This window comes from Protopterus annectens, chromosome 6.part0, assembly GCF_019279795.1.
Source record: "Protopterus annectens isolate FY-2018-M chromosome 6.part0, PAN1.0, whole genome shotgun sequence".
NCBI lineage: Eukaryota > Metazoa > Chordata > Ceratodontiformes > Protopteridae > Protopterus > Protopterus annectens.
The window spans coordinates 1,547,859,674-1,547,877,755 of NC_056737.1; the positions used below are offsets into that span (position 1 = coordinate 1,547,859,674).

The 18,082-nt window shown below is 40.8% G+C and overlaps 1 protein-coding gene across 1 annotated transcript in view; it reads left to right on the forward strand.

Annotated features, from left to right (window-relative positions):
- Window positions 1-18,082, forward strand: part of LOC122804000 (extended synaptotagmin-3-like) — a 1,677,117-nt gene that overhangs the window by 1,372,658 nt on the left and 286,377 nt on the right. The window contains exon 15 of the mRNA XM_044073681.1: window positions 8,847-9,223. Within this exon, the coding sequence (XP_043929616.1) occupies window positions 8,847-9,223 (377 nt within the window). The remainder of the gene's footprint in view (window positions 1-8,846; window positions 9,224-18,082) is intronic.

The window sequence follows — 18,082 nt, forward strand, 5'->3', positions numbered from 1 at the left end:
TCATACCCTTTCATATCCTCTACCTTTATTCTTTTTTTTACTTCTTCTATCCATTTAGCATATTTGTTATGCTCCACAGGATCTTCATAGATATTTCTGCAACATTTCACTATTTCTTCTTTTTTTTTTTTTTTTTTTGATGGTCTTTCAGTTCCTTTTACCTTGTTTCCCAGTTGTGTATGTTACTTTTCTGGGCCATCAGTAAATGGCCTCTTTTGTACTTTTTCTTTGTATTTGTCTACGTATCTTCTAAGTTTTCTGCCTGTGCTGAGATTTTTGGTTTGTTTGTGAAAGTGCATGATGGATCCTGACCTGTTCTAATACTGCAAATTGCTTTTTTCACATCTGTCTTATTTTCATTGATCTGTTCCTCTTCTATACTCCTCTAATAGTGACACTTCTTATCTTAGTTGCTTTATAGTTTTCTCTGTTCAGTACTTCCGTGATGGTATTCGATTTCTCCCCTACCTCTCCTTCACTACCCTGTGTTCTTGTGGTAGAACTTTATCACTTATCAATTTAGTTGCACAGTAATATATTCTGTTTACTTCTGTTATATCACATGAATCTCTATGGACAGTCCTAATTGCAGTGTTCATTTGTTTCCTCAAACTTCTGACTTTCTGGGTTTTATTGACCTTCTGCAGTCTACTTCTTTCATTGATCTTAATATGTGTTATCTCTATCAAGTTAAGCAACTCTTCTCTTGGCTTGTTTTTTTCTAGACTGAGGGCACATTTTTTTGTTTTCCATTTCCTGTGGACATTCTACAGAAAGTTTTACTGCATCTTCCTGTGGCACATTCTCTTCAACTTCATCATGTGCCACCCTTTGCTCTGTCATATGAGAACTCAATGGCCTATCACTCCTCAACATTAACTGCATCAGAGTTTCCACAGTTTCCTGTTTAGCTTCAAGTGAATGTTTATACTGTTTTTTTCTGGAAGTCTCCAAACTATCTTCATATGGCACCTGACCAATTGCTTCCCATTCCACTGGTTTCACCTTAATTTGGAGTTCTGTTGCTCTGTCCTGTTATGGTTCTTTCTGAATTAGATTTTCTACACTGAATCCTTCACTTTGGAGGTACTTCATGACTTCAGTTTCTATTTCTGTAACTTCTCCATTACTGATCTCCTTTTCTACTTTTCCGCTTTGTCTTTTTATTTTTTGTATTGCAAAGTTTTCTATGTCTGGATTCCTTTGCCTGTATTTCTCTACAAATGCCTTTGGTACTGCTCTTTTTGTATTGATTAGTTAGTTTGGCTTTCTCCTTTGCATAGATATTACACCGTATTAAATATGTTTTTCTTTCCCATGTTCATATTTCTTCTTCAGATGTCTCCTGATCTTCCTGTTTCTTCTTACTTTGGGGACTCATTCCATCATGCTGTGATGTAATCTGTGTTAGACCTTCTACATCAAATCCTTCACTTTGCAGGCATTCCATAACTTTAAGTTCTACTTTTTTAACTTCTGGTTTACTAATCTTCTTTTCTACATTCCCTCTTTGTGATATCTTTTTTTTTGTTGTGAAATTTTCCATATCTGGATGCCTTTGCCTGTATTTCTCTTCGAATATCTTTGGGGCTGCCTTCTTTTTGTTGACTGATTGATTGGTTTATTTATTTATTCATTTATTTGCAGTTGCTTTACCATTGGGCTGAGATTAGCCCGTTTTCACTGGAGTCGTGGGGAGAAAAGCTCCAAATATACAAAATATTTAATAAACAAGCACCAAGGATATAATGAATATAATACATTTTTGTACAGTAATGCAAGTACAATTACAAGCATGAACTTAGATTCAAGTTAAAAGGAATAATAATCATAAGTATTATTTACAGTAGTTACGAAAATAAAATTGCCAAAGATTCCAAAGACAACCACAAGGCATTCTGTAATTATGTCAAGAATCTAAATGACAATGCTCAGATCTGCTGTGAGATACAACAGAATGGCATTAACTATACTGATCCCAAGGATATTGCCAATATCCTGGCTGATCGATTTAGTGCCAACTTCACCCCCCTTACCCCATAAAGGGCCCATCCCAATATCAAAAGATTGACAAATTCCGGTAATCACGGCCACACCGGTAGAAACTGCACTCTCCAAAGCTAAGAATGCAGAATCCATGGGACCAGATGACATCTTGGACTGTGTACTACATGAACTATAAAATGAACTGGCACCTCACCTAAGTATCATGTTTAATCATAGCCGCAACTCAGTCTTTGTGCCCACTGAGTGGCACACAGCTACAGTTATCCCACTCCACAAGGGGAGATCCACCTTGGATCCTGGGGACTACTGTCCCATCAGTCTGACAAGCCAAATCTGCAAGGGCATGGAACGCATTATCATGGAACTTATAAACAAAGACATTGGCAACCTTCAAACACTGGACCCCACCCAGTTTGGGTTCATGAGGGGCCGATCTTATCTCCTGAACCTGATTGACTTCTTCGAATCAGTCTCCAGAGCTGTGGACGAGGGTAAGGCAGTCCACGTAGCCTATCTGGACCTCGCCAAGGCCTTCGACACCATCTCCCACTCTGGAATCATAGATACACTTACTAAGCTGGGCATAAATCCCTACGTCAGTTGATGGGTTGCCAACTGGCTTACTAACAGAACCCAGACTGTAAACGTAGCTGACTCCAAATCCAGCTCCAGACAAGTGACAAGTGGAGTACCTCAGGGTTCAGTCCTGGGACCACTCTTGTTTGGCATCTACTTCTCTGAAGTACAGGCCAACACTAAGGGACTCTGGCTAACAAAGTTTGCAGAAGACTGCAAACTGGGAGCCATTATTGAATCCCCAAATGATGTGGATACTCTACAAAAGGGCCTTACAGAAACAGATGCGTGGTGCCAGAGCCATGGGTTCAAGCTCAATGCCAAGAAATGTATAGTTATCCCCATTGGGGAAAAAACATGTATCCGTGAATTACCATATAGGTGGCAGTACACTAAACACCGAAAGTGTGATAAGAGACTTAGGGGCACAGGTGGACAGTGGTCTCAACTTCGATAACCACATCACCACAACAGTCAGGAAATCTTTCTATGTGGCACACCTCATCACTAAGGGCTTTTCATCCAGAAAAAAGGAGGTCATTGTCCCACTGTACTCATCCCTCATTAGACCCATTATAGAATACAACGCTCCGTTTGGTATGTACCTCTCAAGACATCTGCAACAACTGGAAAGGCCGCAGAAATACCTCACTAAAAGAATTACAGGCCTAAAGCAGATGCCCTACGCGGACCACCTTAAAAAACTCCAGCTATACTCTTGTCGCATATCGTCTACTCAGAGGCGATCTCTGCTTAATGTACAAGGCCATGTCAAACCCAGAGCTGTTGGACATGCTACACTTAAAGAAATCCCAATCCCTCAGAGCCACATGCTCCAGGGATCTAAACCTTGTCATCACAAACAAAACATGCTGGAGGGATAGGTTCCTGACCCAGAGACTCCCCAGACTCTGGAATAGATTGCCCATACATGTCAAGCAGAGTACCTCTTTGGCCCTCTTTAAAAGGAACCTTGACGATTGGATGGGAGAAAGGAAATTCACCCCAAGGATCACGTCAGTCACCCTGCTAGACGGGTCCAGGGAAGTAAATAGTGTGGGAAGAAAGCGCCAGGGAATTGTTATGGCTTGGCTTGTATAGGCCCTAGGGCTGATAGTCTAGTACCAACCTATGAACCTATGGATCCTTAGTTGTCATGTAAACACACCATTGAAGCACCACCTATACCTACACATAGTAACACTGTATCCAGTGCCTCTACTGCTAAGCCCTTAAGGCAAACCAGCACACGGCCAAATTTCGTAGTCATTGGTTATTCTGTAGTGAGGCTTACCAGACTGGGCAAGGAGAGAGTCACATTTAGCTGTCTTTCCGGGGCTAGGATCCATCAACTCACACAGGCAACTTAGGTCATTGAACCACAGGTACCAGTATGAGACTGTTATAGTCCTTGTGGGTGTTAATGACTTGAGACATACCTCCCTTGACTGACGTGTCATGATCGATCACGCTGATGTACATCTCAAGCAGGTATGAAACTAGCACTGAGCAGCATACTGCCTTCTCCAAAGACAATGTCATGTTAGTAACAGAAAATGATTGATTTTAACAATTGGCTTGGCTACTGCTTTTAGTACAAGGGGGTACAATATTTGACATCTTGGGAGGACATGGTTGACAGACCACTTTGCTTTTTTAGAAATGGTCTGCACTTATATTCTCTAGGCTTTAAGATATTGGCAAAGACCTTTTCCTAAGGTTACCATACGTCTGGGTTTCCCTGGACACGTCCTCTTTTTTGGTCTCCTGTCCAGGCGGTCTTTGAAAATTCTGCGATTTGTCCGGGTTTTAAAACCCGGACAAATCGCAGAATTTTCAAAAAGCAGATATCCCTATTTTGGAGTTTTTTCTCAGCTTTGCCTTTTTTTTTTGGTTGGCTCATATACCGCGATACTAGCCAATCAAAAAGCGGAGCTCTGTTCAATGTGGAACTGCTTGATGTTCCGCATTGAGCAGAAGAGGGTCCGCTGTGCGAGTTTTTCATTGGCTCGTATACCGGTATACGAGCCAATCAAAAAGCGGAGCTCTGTTCAATGCAGAACTAATTGATGTTCTGCAATGAACAGAAGAGGGTCCGCTGTTTGAGGTTTTGATTGTCTCGTTTACCGGCATGCAGGCCAATCAAAAAATCCCCAAACACGGACTTTTTTTTTTTTTTTTTTTTGCTCTTCAACTAAGACTAGAAAGAGGATGAAAAAATATGTGCTGCTACAGCACATGTTATTTCGTCCTCTTAGGTTGAAGAACAAAAAAAAAAAACTTTTAGTCCTACAAGAGAAATAATATGTGTTGGTAGCAGCACATTTTTGTCCTCTTTTACATTTATTTATTTATTATTTATTTATTTGCATTTGTTAACTGGGTTGGTCCAACTGGGTAAGAATTACCCTTTTTCAGTGGAGACCCGAGGGGAAAAGCCCCAAACAGACATACAAATACATACGAATAGAGACAAATTAACAATATTACAGAGGAAAACAATATTATGGGTACAATGGATAAGAAAAACAAACAATGAAAGTTTGAGAATTTGAGTACGGTAGGCCAGAGGCATGCATGCAAAAGATTTATGAAAAGGTGTTCTGAGCAAGATCTCTGAATTAAGTTAAAGTAGGCAAAGAAATGATGATTTAGGTGTGGAGATAGTAGTGTGGGAGTTTTAGGTGGGAGCATGTGAAGGACATTCCCATTTGGAGGAGAGATGGGAGAGAAGCACGGATTTGAAATTGTTGTGGTTAGGTATATTACGTAGTGGTGTGGGGAGATTGTTCCATAGTTTGGCTATTGTGTGGGATAGTAGTAGTTTACCAGTTGGGTGGATGGGTTTGTGTACATGCAGGAGGTTTTGGCCTGTGGATCTCAGGGTACGGGTAGGTGTGTAGGGTGTTAGAGATTTAGCAAGAGAGGGGCATTCTGCTGGTTTAAAGATGAGTTTGTGGGCTGTTGTAAGTTGTAGGTACTTTAGGTGGTTGTGGAGTTCTAGCCAGTTTAGGGTGTGTAGGGAGTGACAGTGATGGGAAGAGTTCTTAGAATTGGTTGCAAATTTGCAGATTTTGTTGTAACAGGACTCAAGTTTAGCACGGAGTCCGAGTTGTAGGTTGGAGAATAGGGAAGCACCGTACAAGAGAGAGGGGAGAAGGAAGGTAGATGCAAGGGTATGACGGGAAGATGGAGTAAAGTAGTAGTTGTGTCTGTAGAGGAGGCTGATTTTCTGGTGGGTTTTTTTGATTGCTGAGAAGATGTGGGAGTCGAATTTTAATTATGGTAACCCTACCTTTTCCACACACCCCACCCAATAGGAAATGCCAAACTGAAAAACCTTCTGATTTAACCGAATCTATGAAGGAATATTTGAAGGTGGTACTGCCCAATGCTAAAAGTCTTTCTCTCCCTGGAGAGTGCAGACATCTGTGTAGTAATAGAGACATGGTTTAAAGTTGCAGAGAGTTCCAAGTCTGTTCAAGGTTATAATGCCTTTTCCACCTTTAGACCAGATACTGCAAAGGAGAGAACTAAAGGTGAAAGACTCGGTCTATATTAAAAACATCACCACATCCAGACTAGTTAAATAGTATAACACACTGGAACTCGTACACATGTAACTTACCATAAACAGGGTCTCATACCATAGCCTTGCAACCTGTAGGTCCCCCTCCATTTCCAAGAAAACGCATACTATGTATCTCAGTGTAGTAGAGACCCTCACTGTTCTACCCAATGTGATCTTCATGAGGGATCTCAACTAACTCTCTATAAACAGGGAATCCTACACCACTTTTAAAACACAAGCCCAGTGATTCCTAAACTTAGTTAATGCCAACATCCTGGAACAGTTGGTCCATTCTCCTACTATAGAGGTACATACATCCTTGACATTGTACTCATGAACAGGGGGAGTGATGTTCCTCACCCAACCTAATGTCCTTACTTGTCATATCTGACCATACTATAGTAATGTTTGAAATGAAAATTAAATCTGGAGACCCAGCAAAACCAAAAAACATTTAGGTGGTGCAGTGGTGCAGCAGTTAACATTGCTGGCTTACAGCAAGAAGTTTTCCGGTTCAATTCTTAGCTGGGGTGCCTTTGTGCAGAGTCTGCATGCCCTCACTGCATTTGCTTGGATTTCCTCTGGATGCTCTGTTTTCCTCCCACATTCCAAAGACATACATCTGGAGCATTTCTCCCTGGGCCTCTACTGAAAATGGGCTCCGTTCCTGGTAAACAAATGTAAAATAAAAATTTAAGGAACTGTTTCAAGGATAACCTCTTTCTACTGAGCAACACCTTGGCTAAATTCCAAGTAACCCCCAAATCTGGTAGACACCATAGCATATGCGGAGCTATTTACACAATCCTTCTACAGCTATATTGATAGCCATATAGAGCAAGCTACGCCCACTCATATTAAGAATAAGACAACTCAAAAGACAAGCTACCCTGGTGGAATCACAGTATGAATTAGTTATACAACAAAAGAAAAGTCTTGGCTAAGCATAGGAGTAATAAATCCCAACATACTAAAAGTCCCCAGACAAATCTAAACGGGCAGCTAAGAGACTCAATTAGTACTTCAAAGGCTAAATTTGAAGGAAAAATAGATTCTCAGGAAAAGGCCAACCACAGAGCTTTCTACAGCTGTGTCTGTAACCTCAAGGGAAATACACATGTGCAGAACTTATTGTAAATGGCATCATTGCCAACCTTTTGACCTACAAGTTCAGCTGAAATTTCTTTCTCTAGTCCTCCCAATACTGGAAAGGAAATATAGTATACCACAATACCCCCAACCATTACTGGCTTTTGATAAAATACAATACCCAACTCAAGCATTATAGACAAGCTCACTAAATTAGGCATAAACCCTTTTATCAACCACTGGATTGCCAGTTGTCTCACTGATAGGACCGAGGAGGTCAAAATAGGTAAGGCTACCTCCACCAAGAAGCCAGTCACTAGTGGAGTCCCCAAGGACTCTGTACTGGGCCCACTCCTTTTTGATGTTTGTTTATCTGAACTGGAAGCAACCTCTGAAAGTTTATGACTGACTAAGTTTGCAGATGATTGCAAGCTGGGGGTTATCATCGACTCCCTTGCAGACACAAACATTCTGAAAGAAGGCATATCTCTGACTAACAAAGCCATGGTCTTAAACTCAGTGTTAAGAAATGCATAACTGCATCCTTTGGGAAGTCAAACATTCCAGCTAATTACCATAATACACACCTAGGAGTTGATCTGGGTACGCATGTAGCCAGTAGCCTTACCTTTGACCATCACGTGGTGACAGTGGTAAGGAATTCCTTTTATATTTTACAGCTTATAAGTAATGGCATGGTATCTAGGTCCAAAGAGGTCATTATCCCACTGTACTCTGCCCTTACCAGACCAATCATAGAGTACAATGCTGCCTTTAGTATGTACCTGACCAGGCATATGCAGCAACTAGTGGAACCTCAGATGTTTCTTGCAAAAAGAATACAAGGCTTAACAAACCTGCCTTACACAGAGCACCTTAAAGCTCTCTTCTTCTACTCAATCTCCTATAGGTTGTTGAGGGGTGCTCTGTGCTTAGCTTACAAGGCATCTGCAAACCACACACTTATGAATCTTCTGCATATTCATAAGTCAAACAGTACCAGAAATGCAAGGTCCAAGTACCTGAATTTTGTTTGTGACTTAAACAGAACATGCTGGAGAGACAGGTATGTTTCCCAGAGACTGCCCTTCCTATGGATCAGGCTTCCATTCCATGTGAAGCTGAGTTAGTTTAGTATCCATTTTAAGCACAATGTAGACTGGAGAATAGGGAATAGAACATTTACACAGGGCTTGGCACCCATGTCCCTTATGGACAGAGGTAGCTTATAAATGCCCGGTCCACAATGCACTGTTTGGATACAGGATATCATTATTCTTTTGTGAAAACTTGGCTAGGCTTAGAAGGAACCCCATATTGTTAGCCTAGTAACAATATATGAATCTGTAAAGTATTGCATAACCTCAGTTTTCAGGAATGGGGTAGTTTAATGTCTTCTGAGACTCGCACAATACACTTATGACATTGTAAAGGTCAAACCTGCGTCTTTCAGGTATACCAAGTGTTTTATGTTCAGTTGTTTGTTATATTGTCAGAGCATTGTTTGTGCTATATTACTAGAACATTCATTTGTTTATAGTAGCCTGCTTTTTAGTTACATTTTTATTAAACTTCCTTTTTATGTCTTTCTTTATGGCTGTAGATCCTGACAATTGAAGAGCCAGACCCAAACAGTGTCTACAGAGGTTTAAGTGCATTGAAGAAAGGTCCCGTCTCCATTAAAACAAAAAAGAAGAAAGGATCCAAGGATGAAAGCTCTCCTACTGTACATAAAAAGTCGAGCAATTCCACCAGTTCCACACAGAAGAATGGCACGAATGAAAACAAAATTGAATCAAAATCTGTCAGAAAAGATTCACTTTCAGTAGGAGAAAAAGACTCTGAACCCAGAACACCAGGAACTCCCTTTACAAAGGCACAGAACCGTCACTTGTTCCGAAAGGACGTCATTAGCTCTTCTTCGCCAGCTTCACTTGCATCGAGCACAGAAACACTAGACAGGGATCATCCTCTTCCAAAGTATGTTTAATTATTTTTTTTCCTGATCATATGCCATGACATGACTAAAGTTTTTGTAATTACTGTTGCATCTGTACATCAGAGCAGTAGGATGAGAGTTTTATGGCTGTATTAAGAATCCTATTATTCTATACTGTAGCTTATTAACTTTACCTCAGGACTGTAACTTTAGGAAACGATTGCTGTGAAGGATAAGACCAGAGTATTCCACATCTTTTTATTATTAACTCTCGACTCAAAAGATTTCAGGATACTTTTGCTGCTTAGAATAAGACCCAGATACACCACCCATTTTAATATTGCCGTGAAAAATAAAATCAGAACATTCAACCTCTTAATATTGTAAATGATTCTGAGGTCCTTATACATTGGTGGGAGAAATAGATTTCCCACTTTGCATCAAGATTTTGGTTTGGAGTAGCAAATTTTGCACTCCTAACCTTTCAGGATATCCACCCTCTGTGCATCTGTAGTGGCAGTTGGGCATTAATATAGTGCTTCAGCAAATGTGCACTGCCCATTGCTATAAAGGTGTATATTTCAAGGAAGCTGGTTGCAAAACCTTTTTGAGAGACGCTGAAGAGAGAGTATTTGTTATTTTTTTTATACGTTTTGACTCTACTGCGTGCTGATCTTTCACCCTGTCTGTCAGTGATCAATTTTCAACCCTTATCACTGAGGACTAAAATCTGCTGAAAGGCGTCATCATTTAGGTAGCAATCAGGGATGGTTGAAGGTCCCCTTCCCCATCCCACTATACATTCCCAGTAACAGCCTATAGATGCAGCATGCAGAAGATGTCAACCCTACATCACCCTTCACTTCGGCAAGGGGCTGACATCAAAAGTACTACCCTGTCCATCTGGAGGCATCACTGCACAGTTGTTTCTCCAGGCTCTTCCAAGGAAAATCAACCTGCATGAATGTGCCCTGAGATACATAAAATAGGTCTGTGTCATATGGTCGAAAACTCAAAATACTGAAAATGTAAATTTGTCCTTTTTTGCAATGTTGTACCATCTCAAAGTTGGTATAATTATATCATCAGAGGGTGTAGGGGTGCGGGGGGGGGGGGTACCCCTGCATTCAAATATTTTTCAGTATTTTGCATTAGACATTTTGGGTTTTCAGCATTTTGAGATTTTGATCTTACGATATAGACCTGCGTGTGTGTGTATGTATATATGTATGTATTGCAAGCAATTTAATAGCATGGAGAGAAAAAAAGGAGGAGCAAGAAGAGGCATCTAACTGATGATTGACATGGTAGGATGGTACAGGCACTCCAGTGACCTGACGGAAGATTAATCCAAATGTGTCCAAATGTGAAGAGTACTAGGAATATGGTGCTCAGCCTGTGAGGTGTAGGAGGACCTGGAGAAGAAATTGAGGGAAAAGGTACTAGTGTTATAAAGATTTTAAGAAGTGAGAGATAAAACTTGTGGCAAAGTGGTTTGAAAATAAATAGTAGTGATCCTGCTTCTTTGGACCTCGTCGGTATGGGAAACCAAAGCAGTCCTTTGAGAATTTTATAGTGGGTTTCTTTGTGATATGATAAAAGGACAAATGTTCTGTGTTTAAAAGTTTGCAGATACCATAGCATTATTTGTTGAGGCTGATGTGAGTACTGGTAGCCAGTATTCTACCTGCAGAATGAAAAATTAAGTTGCAGTTTTGCACAAATTGTTCATTTTTGAGATGCTAGAGTTTTGTCCTGTAGTTATGGGCTCAGTTCCATCAGTCACCACAGAGAATTTGCAGCTGTAAACAACTTAGTCAATCATTGCTCATAAGTCATACTGAACAATGTCACATGTGCCTAGTGGGCTTAGTCTGTATCGTCTGTAATTCTTGGTCGCTATTGAACAGTAGTCACTGGTGTCTAGTTGACTTACTCTGTATCAGTCACTGCTCCAGGGTCACTACTGAACAGCAAGAGACATTTGTACCTAGTGTTCTTACTCTGTGTCAGTCTGTCCTACTGGGTCCCTACTGTACAACAGACTCAGATATGAGCAGCTTAGTCAGTCAGTCATTGTTCTTAGGTCACTACTGAACAAAGTCACTGTCTAGTGGGCTTAATCCGTATCAGTTGGTGTTCCTGTATCACTAAGTCAGTCAGGGCTCGTGGGTTACTGCTGAAAAACAGAGTTATTATTGCATACTGGGTTTAATCTGTGTCAATCAATGGTTCTGGATCACCACTGAACAGCATCATCATCTGTACCTAGTGGGCTTACTGTGTATCAGTCAGTGCTCCTGGGTTACTACTGAGCAAGAGAGTAACCAGTGCCTAGTGAGCTTTGTTAGTATCTGTCAGTGCTCTTATGTCAATGGTAAACTTGAAACTGCTACTCTCATAATAGTAAGAATAGAAATGTTTTTTCTTTAAGAAATCTTTCTATATTGTTTGGGATGGTATAAAAGTAAACATGCTGATTAAGTTGTATTGAGAGTACGTATGGCAATTCAGTTAAAGCCACCCCTACCTCATTTCATCCAGTTGAGCAACCCTCATGTGAGGTTAATGGAACCTGTTTTTAACATCACAACCAAAGCAAGTCAGGAGTGTATTTCCCCCATAACTCTCAACCTCTTAGCACAATAAATTTATACAAAAAGAAATATTTTTCTTTAAGAAATCTTTCTATATTGTTTGGGATGGTATAAAAGTAAATATGCTGATTAAGTTGTATTGCGAGTATGTATGGCAATTCAATTAAAGCCACCCTTACCCGTTTTCATCCAGTTGAGCAACTACCATGTGAGGTTAATGGAACCTGCTTTTAACATCACAACCAAGGCATAGCAGGTCAGGAGTGTATTTCCCCCATAACTCTTAACCTCTTAGCACAGTCAATTTGTACAAAGCCTAAAATAATGAGGGAACAAAGGCCCACAAATAGAGGCAGATTTTAAATGTTGCTCTTATAAATTTAGAAAGTTGCTAGAGTAATAGGTTTTGCATTAGCATGCATTTTCTGAAGGATATGAAGTCTGAAACTCAAATTTGTCATTATTTAGTTAATAGGTTCATAGGTTCATACTAGGCTATCTGCCCTAGGGCATTTATAAGCCTAGCCAGAATGTGTTTGGCTTTCGCCACCCATTTTAAATTTATTTTACTATGCCCTTTTTCAAGGTTAGTATACTGTGCCTCTGTCTAACAGTGACACAGAAGTGATACCCGGGGTAAACCTACGATCTCCCATCCACTCATCAAGATTCCTCTTGAAGAGAGTCAATGAGGGACTCTGCCTAACCTGGACTGGGATTTTATTCCAGAGTGAAGGGAGCCTCTGGGTTATGAAATGTCACTCCAGCATGTCCTATTTATTTCAGTGCTGAGGTTCAAGTCTCTCGAGCGCGTAGCTCGATGGGATTTGGATTTTCTGAGGTGCAGCATGTCCATTAATTCCGGGTGGGACATGGCTTTATACATCAGGCACAGATCGCCTCTGAACAGGCGGTATGCCACTGAGTAGAGCTGGAGTTTCTTTAACCAGGCAGCATATGGCATCTGTTTGAGCCCTTTGATCCTCTTGGTGAGGTACATTTGGGGTCTTTCCAGTTGCTGCAGGTGTCTGGTAAGGTACATCCCAAAAGGGGCATTGTACTCAATTATGGGCCTGATGAGGGATGAGTAAAGAGGCACGATGACCTCCCCTGATCTAGATGTGAATCCCTTCATGATTAGGTGGGCTATATAAAATGTTTTTCTAACCACTTTGGCCACGTGGTTGTCAAATGAGAGATTGCTATCAACTTGGGTCCCCAGGTCCCTAATTACTTCTTCTGTACTTAATGGATTGCCACCTATGTGGTAATTTGTGGGCACTTTGTTTTTGCCAAAGGGGATGACTATACAATTTTTGGCGTTTAGCTTGAGGCCATGGCTCTGGCACCAGTTGTCTGTTTCTATGAGGCCCTTTTGGAGGATGCTTGTGTCGGCTGGAGAGTCTATTATGGCGCCCAGTTTGCAGTCATCTGCGAACTTGGTCAGCCACAGTCCTTCCGTGTTGGCCTGTACCTCCGAGAAATATATACCAAACAAGAGAATTCCCAGGACTGAGCCTTGTGGGACACCACTTGTAACTGATTTGGAGTCTGACATGGCTCCAGCAATTCTAACCATGTGGGTTCTGTCCTTGAGCCAGTTTGCAATCCATCTAGTGACATAGGGGTTTATATTTAAGTTGGTGAGCTTATCTATAATGCCCGAGTGGGGTATTGTATCGAAGGCTTTTGCGAGGTCCAGGTAGGCTGTGTGGACCACCTTCCCCTCGTCAATCGCCTTAGTGACTGTTTCAAAGAAATCAACCAGGTTTAAGAGGCAGAATCTGCCCTTAACAAAGCTGAACTAGGTAGGATCCAGTGTCTGTAGGTCCCCAATATCTTTATTTATGAGGTCCATGATGATCCTTTCCATAGCTTTGCAGACCAAGCTAGTCAGGCTTATGGGGCGATAGTTTCCAGGATCCGTTGAGGCACCACCTTTATGGAGAGGGACCACTGTTGCTGTACGCCACTCTTTGGGCACATATCCTGTAGCAAGGCTGAGATTGAACAGTAGTTTTATGTTTGGGTTTAGCTCTTCTTGGAGTTCATGTAGGACGCAGCCCGGGACACCGTCTGGTCCCATTGATGCTGTGTTTTTTGCTTTGGAGAGGGCAGCTCTTACCTGAGCATCTGAGATGTCAGGGGGGCAGCACTCTGCTGGGATAGATATTTGCCCTTTTGGTGGGGAGGGGGGGGGAGAAGTTTGCGCTGAACCTGTCAGCTAGGATGTTGGCAATCCTGTGGGTTCAGTGTATTTTTGTCATTTTGGACTAATTCTGAGCATATCTGGGAATTACCACCCAGGTTCCTTACATAACTAAAGAAAGCCTTGTGATTATCCTTAGTGTCCTGTGCAATTTTTCTCTCAAAGCTGGCCTTAGACAATTTTATGAGTGTCCGTAGTTTTTTGCTAATACTGATCAGTGATGCCTTCCCTTTTTGGGATTTTGCTCTATCATTTAGTAGCTTCCTCCTTCTATTGTATAGTTTGTTTATGGCTGGGGTCCACCAGACAGGACATCTGCCTTTGGAGGATTGGGTCTTGGTTTTATTTGGGATCACATGATCCATGCATTCCTGAAGGTGTTCATAAAATGAGTTTATAAAGGATTCTGTGGTCTGGGCCGTATTTTCCACAGGCCCGGGGGCTTTGAAGGATTCCACCTCGGTTTTGAGGAGTGTGAAATTTACTTTAGAGAAGTTTTTCACTGTGGTTTTCTGGGTAGGGGGTGGGGTCGGGATGTGACTATCCAGTGAGATTAGTTTATGGTCTGATCTTACCAGTGAGGGATACACTTCTGGTCTGGAGCATAGAGTCCCCATGTTGGTGATGATCAGGTCCAGTATGTTTTCCCTTCTTGTGGGAGTGGTAACAAGTTGTTCCATAGGAACCTTTGGGCTAGGGTGTTGGAGCTAGAGTAATGCTCCCAGTCTATGTTTGGGTAGTTGAAGTCGCCCAATATAATGGTGTTTGGAGAGACCTTCATATTTTCCAGTGTTCTCAGGGAGGCCGAGTGGGGTTCCTGGGTTTGGGAGGGTGGTCTGTAGCAGGCTATAAACTGGAAGACAGTTTTACCCACTGTTAGTTGCACATGGATAGTCTCTGATGCTTCGTGCTTTGCCACCAACCTGGAGGTGTGGGTATCTTTGATGAATATCAATACTCCCTCCTTTTGTGGTTCGGTCCAAGTTTTGGGGCCGAAAAGCATGGTATGAGGTATAACCTGGTAGTGCTGGGGTGCTCTCGGGAGCCCTGAACCAGGTTTCTGTTACTGCACAGATATCAATGTTCTCCATGCTAAGGAGAGTTTTGAGTGCGTGCATCTTGAGGTTTAGACTTCTGGCATTGAGTAGCATTACTCTTAGTTTCTTATCCCTTGTGATACCTATGGAGGTGGGTTTGTCTTTTGAGCCTTGCCTAAAAAGGCACTATGGGGGTAGCAAGAGCCTTTGCCAATATCCAAAGCCCAGGGGTGACAGGTGCAAGCCGTCCCTAGCTAAGCATCGTGGCTTGTCGAGCATATCATCCCAAGCTGACAGGCATTGGATCCCCTTTGAATGACACCAGTACTTAAGCCAATTGTTGAAATTGATCATCTTGTCTTCATATTGTGGCATCATTCTTGGTGAGGGTAAGATGCTACTCAAGGTCAGGGTCATACCGGCCTGGGCTACATGCACAGAGAGCTCCTTTATGTCTCTTTTCATGTAGTCCAGGGAGGTATGTCTCAGGTCATTCACACCAGCATGGACAATGACTGAGTCATATTTGTACTTGCCTTGGAGTGACCTGAGTGCTTGTGTTATGTGGCGGATCCTAGCGCCCGACAGGCTGCTCACCGTGACCCTCTCCTTGTTCAGCCTGGTGAGCGGGACGTCAGTGTGCCTGACGATAGTCACCTATTACAAGTGTATCAGGCGTGTTGTTTAGTCTTAAGGGCTGTGACTGTTTGGCACACTGGCTTTGTGAGATATGTGTTGCACGTGTTTTGTTTTGGGGTAGCGGTTACTTGGGTGTCTGCTTTCAGTCTTCACTGATTTGCCAGAAAGCCGCGGATTTGATTATGAGCAAACCAGAAATATTAAAGATCTGGACATTCTTCTAAAATCTGGAAGGTTAATTGTGGCTCAGGAAGTCAGAAAGTCCAAAAGACCAAACAGAAAGCCTTAACGCTGGTTTATTGTTAAAAATTGCTTAGCGTTTTCGCCACTTGGAATCAAAAGTAGCTTCTTCAGAGGAACAATTCAAAAAGGCGCCAAAACTTTTTGAATAGTTAAATACAAATGATCAAGTTACATCACTTCCTTGCAAACACAAAAGAATAAATACAAAAATATCAAAACGCGATTAGTAAAATCCAACATGAATACTGTCAATTAACAATTTAAAATCCATACTAAAAATTAATTACTACAAGAATCATGTATAATCAATTACCTTACATTAAAGAATATATTCAGTGTTGGATGAATCAGACAGTTTCACCACGCAATGTAGTATTATTAAAAAATATCTGTAAATATTAATTAATGAAACCTCATCTGTTGGAAATATATATAAAACCTAAATAACATATTTGATCAATATTTAACAAATATAACCTGAACAAATATTTATTTCTATGAGGTATATATAACCAAATGTAATCATAAAATTAATAATATAAATTCAATAATTTATCTCAAAAAAGACTTGTATTTCAGAACAGATGCAATGTTACAGCTTTCATTTAATCCGGGGGAATTGAATGCATCTAATTTAAGCTGCCATTCAAGTTCCCGATTCTCTAATAATAGAGAGTAAGGGCCACCCCGGATGCTTGATGATATATGATCAATCCCCATAAACTGGAAGCTGTGTCCTGGATTATTAGCTATGTGTTTGGCCAGTGCATTTTCACATTTACCATGTTTGATTGCATAGCAATGTTGGTAAATACGCTCCCGAAATTTTCTATCGGTTTAACCGACATAAAAGGCCAAACAACAGACACAAAACGCAATATAAACAATAGACTTTGTTTCACAATTAATCTTAAATTTGATTTCTTATTTTCTACTTCTAATACAAAATGTGCTCCCTGTTCGGATCATTTTGCACCAGTTACAAAAACCACAAGTCAATGTACCTTTAAATCTATTAAAGGGGTAACTGTCTGATTTCCTTTGTAATAACTCCTTTATATTATTTCCCCTTTTATACACTACTCTAGGGTTTGGTCCTAGTTTATCCAATAATAAAGCATTACTAGAAATGAAGTACCAGTTTTTCCAAATGATTTCCCAAATTTGGTTGGAATTATTATTGAATGTGGTAATGAAACTTAAAGAAAAAGGGCTCTTATTGTCATTCACTCTCGTATTAGTAACCATAGGGGGACTCAAAGTGATTGCAGTATTTTCTCCATTATCACAAGCTGACAAGAGTATGGAATTTTCATAGTTGAGTAATGCTTTGTAAAACCCTTCGCATCTCTTATTTTCAACTTCAAATATAAGCTCATCTATTAGAACCTGGGGAAATCCACGATTTAAAAAAAGTTCTCTTAAAAATTCACACTCTTTAAGGAAGTCAGATGAAGTGCTACACATCCTCACTGCCCTGACCAACTGTCCTTTGACTATGGCCCTCTTTTGTTTGAAAGGGTGAGAGCTCAAAAAATGCAGGAAGGAATTACAATGTGTAACCTTCCTAAAAATTGTGGACAGGAACCTATGATTGGATGGGTCCTTGGTCAGTTTGACATCCAAGTAGTCTATCTCCTTGTTTGAGAAGTTATATGTGAATTTGAGAAAGGCTGTAGATTCATTAAGAGAATCAACAAATGAATGAGCTAACAATGCATCACCCTTGAAAAGGATGAAAACATCGTCAAGAAATTGTGTATAATAACTAATATGCATATCCATACATTCTGGTTTATTAAAAATGCTGTGTTTCTCCCAGTATGCCATAAACATGTTCGCCACACTTGCACCACAGGGTGAGCCCATAGCTACTCCCTGTTTTTGAAGATAATAGTCTTTTTCAAAAATGAAAACGTTAGAAGTGAGAACGATATCCAAAAGTTCCGTGATGGTGTCGATTTCACTTTTTGGGGCATTGAGCTCACCCAACATGAGGCCTATCCATTCTATGGCTTCCTGGTGGGGTATTGATGTATACAAATCGACAACATCGATTGTAAGAAAATTAAAAGTACTGTTAAACTTAATTCTATTGATGTTGGATAAGAAAGACCAAGAGTCTTTGCAAATACTCGGTATGGTCTTGATGTACTTAGAAAGTAAAGAATCTAT